This window comes from Pezoporus wallicus, unplaced genomic scaffold (assembly GCF_028554395.1).
Source record: "Pezoporus wallicus isolate ANWC-B61680 ecotype Strahan unplaced genomic scaffold, APGP_CSIRO_Pwel_v1 contig_4191, whole genome shotgun sequence".
In the NCBI taxonomy this organism is placed as follows: Eukaryota; Metazoa; Chordata; class Aves; order Psittaciformes; family Psittacidae; genus Pezoporus; species Pezoporus wallicus.
In genome coordinates, this window is record NW_026641383.1 from 919,749 (window position 1) to 929,310 (window position 9,562).

At 47.7% G+C, this 9,562-nt stretch overlaps 1 protein-coding gene across 1 annotated transcript; it reads left to right on the forward strand.

Moving 5' to 3' along the window:
* The first annotated feature begins 348 nt into the window (after positions 1-348).
* Positions 349-6,886, forward strand: LGALSL (galectin like). The gene is made up of 5 exons (XM_057423489.1): positions 349-555; positions 727-798; positions 914-1,002; positions 1,467-1,644; positions 4,497-6,886. Exons 1-5 carry the CDS (start codon positions 523-525, stop codon positions 4,638-4,640), a joined length of 516 nt encoding a protein of 171 aa, XP_057279472.1. The 5' UTR covers positions 349-522; the 3' UTR covers positions 4,641-6,886.
* The last annotated feature ends 2,676 nt before the right edge of the window (positions 6,887-9,562 follow it).

Sequence of the window (9,562 nt, forward strand, 5' to 3'; positions counted from 1 at the left end):
CCCTGCTCAGAAATAAAGGCTCACCCTGAAACAAGGGGCGCGGGACTCTTGTGGCCCCTCTGCAAACACTCACCGCCCGCAGACCCGCGGGAGGGGTCCCCGGGCCCTGCTAGGCCCTACACCGGGCCCACCACCAACCCCCTCAGGACCGCTCCGTGCCGTGCCCCGCGGCCCTTCCAACCGGGCCCCGCCGCAGGGCAGGCTGCGGAGCTCAGGAAGCGGCCGCAACCCCCGCCCTGCCCGGGTAGGCTCGGCTCCCCCCGGGCCAGGGGCTGGGCTCCCCGCCGGGCGAGGCAGAGCCGGCCACCTCCCCTCCTCCTTCTCCTCCTCCTCCTCGCTTTCCTCCTCCTCCCCCTCCTCCTCGCCTTCCTACTTCTGCACCGGCCGCGCTCCGGCTCCGCCGCTGCCCCTCAGCCGCCGCGGGTGCCGCACCACCGCCTCCCTCCCCGTCCTCCTTCCCTCCCTCCCCCCGCCCCCGCCGGTCCACCTCCGCCCCGGCCCCGGCGCCGCCGCTTCCACAAGATGGCGGGGACCGTGGCTGAGCGGGACGCGCTGGTGAGTGCCGCTGTGCCCCTCCGCGGGGCTCCGGGACGGGGCTGGGAGGGATCGGGAAGAACCGGGTAGGGCAGCGCAGGGCCCCCTCGGTGGGCACCGGCGGGGCGGCGGCGGCGGCAGCGGGAAGGGCTCCGCACGTCCCTGGCTCAGCGCTCTCCTTTTTACCTGCAGAAAATAGAGGACGGGCATTTAAACAACTCGCTGGGATCCCCGGTGCAAGCTGATGTGTACTTCCCACGCCTGGTAAAGCACCTTTATTTGGGGGGTTATATGGGATTTTGTGTGGGTTTGAACCCCTTTACTCCCACCCCGCGGCCGCTGCTGCTGCCGAGTTGACCCTTCCCGCTGTCCTTTCCAGATCGTCCCCTTCTGTGGGCACATCAAAGGAGGAATGAGGCCGGGAAAGAAGATCTTAGTTATGGGCATAGTGGATCTCAACCCCGAGAGGTAACACCCGGGCAGGGCTGCTGGGCCCGGGGAGGGGACGAGGCGGGGGGGAGCCCACACGCAGGCACACAAATACAGACACATACACACGGATCCCTCCTTTCTGGAAAGGGATTATTTTTATCATTTTAAATATAGCTTGCTGATTTCTCCTTTGACCCATAGAGGGGGCATTTCTTTAAGGGATCCCGTTTCCTTACATTTCACTTGGGAGTAAAGGAGCATACAGAGCATATATAAGTGCATATATACACACATGTATGCACAGCACACATGCACACACATATATGTGTGCTATAACCATGTTCTTGTCCCTGCTGAGCTTTGGAGCACTCCCTGAATGAGCGGCTGCCCCATCCTGTGCCGCTATCCTGGTTTTAATAAGCTGAGAAATGAGACTGGCGGCATTTCGGGCTTCTTTCCTTGCTTCTGGCTGAATGAGAGCTGATCTGTTTGTGTTGCAGCTTTGGCATCAGTCTGACTTGTGGGGAGTCGGAAGATCCTCCTGCAGATGTAGCCATTGAACTGAAAGCTGTGTTTACAGACAGGCAGTTTGTCAGAAACTCTTGTGTAGCCGGAGAATGGGGAGAGGAGCAATCGTCTATTCCTTACTTTCCTTTTATACCGGACCAGCCTTTTAGGGTGAGTACAGGATGACAGCGGCATGCACCGTATCTGATAAAGTGCAATTTGATCAGTCTTGCAGCAGAACCTGACTTGCCTCTGGTGAAATCACAGTGTAGCTCGCACCTGTGGTTGAGACACCAGTCGCAGGGTTGTTTGTATCGACCAGAAGTTATGTGGAGATTCTGCTGCTGCGTGCCGCTGCAGGCGGTTCATATGGGGCTATGAACACCTCACCAGGGTGCTATGACAAGTCGCGGGTTGTAATTGTTTGTGATGGAGTGCACTTCCTCAGCTTAGTTTTATAGCTGTAAATTAAGAAGTCCCTCTATATTATTAATGCATTACAAGTTATTAGTGGAGAATGTAAATACTCTCTGAGAGTGCTGTATGTTTTGATGGTTCTCTTAATGGACAGCGTTTGCAGTTTAGTGCGGCTAGTAAGGAGCTTGTTCATCCTTTGTCTCCAGGGGCGTTACGCTGAGGTTGACCGTAGCCCTTCGTGTTAGCAGATTAAACAGCTAAGCAATAGTGGTATTCTTTTCTGAACCCTGGGATTAAATCTCCTGTCAAATTTAAGCCTGTAGCCACTTGAAAACAGTGTACATGGAAATGCTGTGGTGCTGTGGATGGACTGGGTTGACCTAGAAGCAAATTCCCATCTGTAGTGTTTATGGTTTCTTGAAGATGTCTTTGCAAATCAGGACTAACAAAGTATGCAGCTGCAGAGGGCCGCTTCTCTCTCAGCGGCTTCACTACACTGAGAAAAAAGGCTGCATGTCTTCTGCATGTGGCTGACCCAGAAAAACCCTCTTCCTCCTCCCCACCCCTCTTGCAAAACCTCACTGGCCCCTCTGCCAAATGCCAGTGCTCTGACGAGCTGCCAAACCCTTTTAATCCTTCTTGCCCCCAGGATAATCTCCCCCAGCCCCAAAAGCTAACCATCTCCCCAAGATGAGAGGGTGCTTATGACTGGTTTTGCCGCAAATTGGTTGCGCTCTACTAGCTTCTACAAACTCTCCCATTAGAACTGGCAACACCCTTTGGTGCATGTGGGAAGTACACTTGAAAGAGCTTGGAGGTTTGGTCCTGGCTCTGGCTGAGAGGGTTATGGTACCCTGCTGCAGTAGGTGGTGGCTGGGCCCTCAGACAAAGCAGACAAATTACCCAGAGCATGGGTTTTGGGTGTCCCCAAAACTAGTGACAGCTGACATTGGAGGACAGCAATACTGCACTTTGCCATGAGATACTATGGCAGGGGAGTTGTTCTTTTTTATTTCCGCCTTTTTTCCCAACTGCATAAATAGAATTTAGGCTCCCAATTGACTTTGTACCTTTGATGGTTTCCCTCTCTGTGAATAAATGAGACTAAGTGTTCTTGCCAATTACTTCTGATCTAGTCCAATTATCGTTCTGGCGTGGCCCAGGGTGATCTGGAAAAACGGATCAGAAGCAGTGTTGAGGCTAACCATATCTTTTACATAACAAGGCCTAAGGCGGGATGTGCCTGCTGCAGTGACACAGGAGACGGGTGTTTCTCTGCTACATGGTGTGCTGCCGGGTCCCCAGGAGTTTAAGCTCTCCTGCACCGTCTGCTGCCTCTTCCCCTAGTGCAACGTGCCCTAAGTCAGTCGGCCTTTGGCTCAGACAGTTTGTCACTGGCCCTGTTCTCATTTTTATACGCTATAATAGCATCAGAGTCAAGTGCCTGGAAGCAGCACTTCACTCCAGGCTACTGGCCTCTTGAAATGACCCAGGACTTACACGTGGTTTCGCTGCAGATTTTCTTCTTAACCTGTCTGGACCTGGAGGTCTCCAAGGGCCTGTAGGAGAAGTGCACGTTCTGCGCGCTCATATCCCTGCTTCCTGCTGGGGCACCTTCAGCAAAGCTTAACTACAGGGCACCCTCTCAAGCCACCCCTAACATCAGGAATCTCCCAACCTGTCCAAGCTTGTCCAGCTCCAGGCGTTGTTGCTTTTCCAGAGCATTTCTGCAGGGCTTTAGGGAGGAGGGATGAGCTGTGTCCCTCCCTGATCCTTTTTGTGTCTCATGCGAACTGTCTAGTTGAATTCAAGCCATCCATCATCACTGCAGCTCCAATATGGTCTATTCCAACAGGGAGTCCTGGGCTGACTGCAGCCACAATAGTGAAGGCTTTTTAGTTTCACAGCAGCTCTGTGAGTATGTGTTGGAGGGGAGGGCAAAGCTACCCCATTCTCGTGTTCACTCCCTTCTGGTAAATTAACATAAACATGGAAAGCATTGCAGAGGGAACTGCCCCCTCATTCCACAGCAAAAAAAAACATTCTCTAGCAAGGAATGCAAGATTTGTGTTACAGATGCAATTTCTTCCCCCCTGTAATAAGCAGTTTGAGTTTCTGGCATTATTCTAAGAGGCAAAACCTCCCTGATGCCAGTGGGGCTGGGTTCCATTTAAATTAGACATTAAGAAGAAATTCTTCACAATGAGGTGCTGAGGCCCTGGCACTGGTTGCCCAGATAAGCTGCGGCTGCCCCTTCCCTGGCAGTGTTCAAGGCCAGGTTGGACAGGACTTGAAGCAACCTGCTCTAGTGGAAGGTGTCCCTGCCTGTGGTGGGGGCTTGGAACTGGATGAGATTTAAGGTTCCTTCCCACGCAAACCATTCTATGATTCTGATCTCCTTGTGAAGTAAGAGCAGATCTATCATAGTGTAACTGGTGTCACAGAGACAAACTGGTCTCAGCCCTGGCAGTTACATGGCACATAGTTAGCAAAAGGCGTAACTGCACCAGCACTGCTTAAAGGCTAACAGAGAGCCCTTTGTATTCTGTGAAATAGCTTCCCAGTTACACTGTGAACAACGTGCTTCATCATTTTATTTTTCACAGGTTGAGATACTTTGCGAGCATCCCCGTTTTAGAATATTTGTGGATGGACATCAGCTCTTTGATTTTTACCACCGTATTGAAACACTGTCAGCAATTGATACGATAAAGATAAATGGAGATCTTCAGCTTACGAAACTTGGCTGAGCTTGTGAGGACTGCAGATTCCAAACCGGCTCAGGTGCCATCATCCGTTTGGAGAAGTGACAGCCGGCTCTGGACACAGCTATGGTAGGAAGGCTGCCCCGTTCCTTTTCCGCATGCAGTTCTTCACTCCTGTGCCGATGAACCGGGCTGTTGTTTATCCTAATGAAGAACACTGTTGGTTAATAGACATTGAGCCGTTTTTCTTGGATCAAAATAGCCTACCTATACTGGATAATCAAATTGGAATGGATTCAGAAAGACTTGCACTCTTGTCTCAGATCTCACAGAAAGGCAATTTCTCAAGCGCAGCGCTAAAACCAGTTACTGAACAGCAGTGACAACAACAGAAAGTTTTTCTTTTGCAAATATTGTTTCTGCACTGAAGTGGAGTAGTGTAGCACAACATAGGGCCACGTGCTGACGTCCTTACCCAGGGCCTGAGCCTGGTTCCATGGAAATCAATGGCAAAACTCCCACTCACTTTAACTGGGTACAATCAAACTGTCTAGTCCTTAGTCAAGCACAATTCCCACTGATTTCTATGGGATTTTTGCACATGCCTGGGCGTCAGCTCTTCTGCTGGTCTAAACCAGCATCACCTCCATGGCTTGCATGGAGTTTTGCTGATGGCTGCCAGCAGCAGACTTGTCCCAAGGACTGTGCAAAAATGGAATGAGGGTATGAGGACACTGCCTGTGTATTTTAGTCAGGGTATTTGCATAGAATGTAGAACGTTACGAGTTTTTGCACAACGTATTGTTAATACAGTTTTTAAAGCTTATCTGTAGTTTATTTATTTATACTCATTGTATGTATTATTAGTAAAAATGAACAACCTTACTGATGGTTAAGAATCAAGCAAAAGTGTAAACATTTTGAATGTACAAAATGTCTTTTAGGTTCTTTGGGTAAACTTTACATATCATTCTTGAAAAATCCTGTTTCCTGTCGAGCATTTAGTTACATTTTAATGGAGCCCTCTAGGCCCTGGGAAAACGTGGGCATGGTAGTTGGTGGGGGTGGGGGGAACTTTTTGCATATTCACTCAAAACTGCTTTTCAGGGGTTACTAACTTTGCTGCACAGGATAGGTTTGAGTTCAAGTCAATCCTCTGAAAAACCAGCAAATTTGAAGTTGGAACCGTGCTTGTGTAACCTGAGAAAAAGTTCAGTTTGGCAACCTCTTAGTTGAGGAAGAGAATGAGCCTCTTTCCAAGGGAGATGGGAGATTTTCTGCACTTGTTTGAGAACATATTTGGCCTTTGATATGACAATTAAAACTTGTCTAGACAGCCAAGTTATTAATGCTTGAAAATCAGCTACTGCACATGAATAATAACTTTTCAAGTAGCTTTTTAAATAGTAGGTATAGCTGTATAAACACAGTCATTGCGCTACACTATAAATGAACACAGCCACTTTTCTTGACTTCTTTAGGACTAAATACACTTTTTTCCTTGGCTGCTCACAACAGACTGTCACTGGTCTTTCTGAGTAGTTATAATCATGATAGAAACGTATATTTAGACAATTTTGAAAACATGTAATATAGGGACTTTCTAAGACACAGAATACAAAAACATCCTTTGTAGGACTGTATTTAAAGAAAAAAAGAGAGAGAAGAATCTCACAAAGAGAATTATGTTAAACCTGCAATAAAGCTGTGGTTTAAAGCAACTAGAACTGGAATACCCAAAGTTAAGGGTAGCATGCCAGTTGCAAAGCCTCATTTTGCGCTAATATGGCCTGCAGTTAAGAAGCCTTAGACTGCAAGCTGAAATTCCAACTGTGGCTCTAGTCCAAAGCCTGTTGAGGTCAATCAGAGTCCTCCGAGCACAGAAGCCTGATTCTTATTTCATGCAAGTGCAAATCTCTTTGCAAAGCCAGGGGGGTGTTGTTGCTGCTGCAGCTAAGAATCAGGCTGCTGCCTATAAAATACAAGTTAAAAATCAAATTTTAGCCTTAACATTGACATTCCCTGACTTTTCCTTCCTTTTTCCAAATTGAAAACCTGTTGTTTTCCAGATGATCTTTTTAGCTGATGTGTGGCTTTTAAGTTGTACATCAGATCCTATTTGTACTCCAGATTGAATAAGAAATGTTCCTGTCTTGCTCTGTTTTTACTCTTTTACATGATACATGATGACTGCGTCATTTTTCCGTTGTATAAAGAATGCTGACAGTGTTTCGGTACAAGATATATTCTTAAAAATTATGATTATGATGATAATAAAAATCCAAGGGAAAGGTGCTTCTACACAAGGTGTTTGGCTTTGTCTCCAGCTTGGAAATGCTCTATGGTTCCAAAGCAGGTGCAGGCAGAAGATGAATTCTGTTTGGAGAGATATTTAACACCCTCCCTGCATAGTGTTCACTCCAACTACAGATGTAAAGCCAGGTTTGCTGATGTAGTGCCATCGCCTGGGGCTGTCCTGCTAGTCCAGTGGGCCTGAAGTAGGAGGCTGGGGAAGAGTAAGTAGCACCATGACCCTTCAGGAGCACAAAACCGAACAGGATCTGTCTCCCTGACAGCACACCAGTAGAGATATCCCCTCCATGCCTTTACTGTACCCCAGAAAACGCAATTAATTTGGCTGACTTCAGTTTTCAGCTACTTGGGATTCCTCGTAGGTAAGCACAGCCCTCAGACTTTTGCTATCCTTGCATGGGCTTGGCACAGCACAGTGCCTTCACCAGGGATGCTGAGATGAACTCAACGCACCACTGTTAGAGGTGTCTCTGTCAGGAGCAAGGGTTCAGGGATACTGCCTTGCTTCTGTTCCCACTCTCTGTGTTGGGCACTCCCATTTGTTCCTTCTCCAGTAGATTTCTGTCTAGGGAAAATGCTTTTTTGAACCCGATTCTGGTTTTGCCTTTGCATAACTCTACCACCCGCAGCACCCACCACCTGATTCTGCCCCATTGTGGTTTCTGAGCCAGGCTTCCAGGCAAGAAGAGGTTGTGGTTTGGCTGAGAGCTCAGGAAAGGGCAGAAAGTCACAGTTAAAGCTTCCATGTCTATTTGTCTGTCTAACACCAGTTTGGAAGCCTTTTCACATTTCTTTTGGGTAGTACCAGGCTATGGCAAGTGAAAGAAGGATAATGTCTGTGTAACCAAAGGCTGTTCCCTGCATGCTTGACTTATATTAGCTGATTCTGTTCAGAAGCAACTGCTGAACACTTCCATGTGCAATGTAAGCCAGAGGAAACTGAGGCCTGTTTCTGTTCAGTTGGACCTTGAGCCAAATCCAAATGTTAATTCTTCCCTGTGAGGGTGGTGATGCACTGGCACAGGGTGCCCGGAGAAGCTGTGGCTGCCCCATCCCTGGCAGTGCTTAAGGCCAGGCTGGAAGTGGTTTGGAACAACCTGATCTAGTGGAAGGTGTCCCTGCCTGTGGCAGCAGATTGGAACTGGATGAGATTTAAGGTCCCTTCCAACCCAAACCAGTCTGGGATTCAATGATCTTATGTTTAAGATGGGAGACTGTGCTGCAAAATTTACGTCTGATTTTTTTTGTCTCCACAGTTCAGGAATTATTCAGACATTGTGGCTATAAACCCTACTGGACCTGAAATAAGACCATTTCCAAATTGGGCCAGATTTGCAGTATGTTTTTCAGCAGGGACAAGTAGTCTGTGAGCTTCTTGTAAGCTGCAGTTCTTCAGGACTAAGTGAGTGTGTGAACCAACTTCTGAAATCTTATGGTAGAATTTATTAGCTGTATATCTCCATGGTTTCCTTGGAATGAGGAAAACTCATTCTGAAATGAAAAAATCCTTGAACGGCTAAAATCCATGTGGAGTGGAATCACTCAACTCAGCAAAGCTTTATTTTTTCCAAAGAGGAAAAAGCAACAACCAAAAAAACCTGACCAAATTCTTGAGCTGTGTTTGGAATGGACTGTGATAAAGCTGATTTAATAAAAAAAGGGGGGAGGGAAGTTATTGCCTACTCAGAAAGAGCCTTGAAATACTTCAGTGTCATGTGAGGTAGCCTGTGTCTAAACATACTTCACAGAAACACTTTTTCACAGGCAAGTTGTTAAAAATGTTACAAAATACCTTCTTTTGGTGTCACAATTAGAAATGGTTGCCCCACCTTGAAAGAACATTTTGTGCTAAATATTCATATGTTGTCTATGTGAACTTGCACTAACATACATTATATTCTTCCTCCCCTCCTTGACTAGCTTGAGAAGAAATAGGCGTAATATTGCTAAACCGGTTGAATGTGACATCTGCTTGAGGCATAGCATCTTTCTCAAGGGCTGTTTTGAGTAAACAGCCTGAAAACCAAAGGGAGAGCCTGATTCACCATTCTGCTGTGCCAGCTTTCCGCCCCTGTCACTCTCCTGCTGTGAGGCTGAGACTGAAGCCCTGAGATTTTAATGTGAGGGAGCAGCACTGAGATGTTTATCTTCTGGGATTTAGAAGTATTCACAGTGGAGGAAACAAGAACAGAGTAGCCACGGCACTCCCAAGCTTGGTAGTAGCATGATGTGCTGTAGTACTAAGGGAGTATGAGCTCAGAGGGAGGTAGTGGGCATTTCAGAGCCAGCCAAGAACACAGGCTGTGGAGCTGCATGACAGTTTCTCAGGGGTGGGCATTTGCCACCTTCTGCAACCCACAAGAGGACACACAGCAAAAACCAGCGTTGCTTACGAGTTTGGAAGGCATGAATGAGTTCATGTTCCTACTCGCCTTCTTTAAAAGAGGTTCTTTAAAAGTCATAGGAAAAATTAGGAGCAGCCATGCTCCTAAGGTATTTTTTTCCCCACAGCATATCTGATGTGGGGCTCATCTGGCTTCCCATCTACAAGAAGTGCTCCCCACAGAAATCTACAGCTCTGCTTTCTGCACTGAGGCTGCTTACAGTGACCTTTCCCTGCAGGTAACTGCAGAACCACAGTTGGTGGCAGCTCT

Excerpts from the sequence above, each read along its gene's own strand:
- LGALSL (XM_057423489.1), top strand. The coding sequence starts at position 523 with ATGGCGGGGACCGTGGCTGAGCGGGACGCGCTG. Across the intron at positions 556-726 it reads TGGCTGAGCGGGACGCGCTG|AAAATAGAGGACGGGCATTT; the intron begins GTGAGTGCCGCT and ends TTTTACCTGCAG. Across the intron at positions 799-913 it reads ATGTGTACTTCCCACGCCTG|ATCGTCCCCTTCTGTGGGCA; the intron begins GTAAAGCACCTT and ends TGTCCTTTCCAG.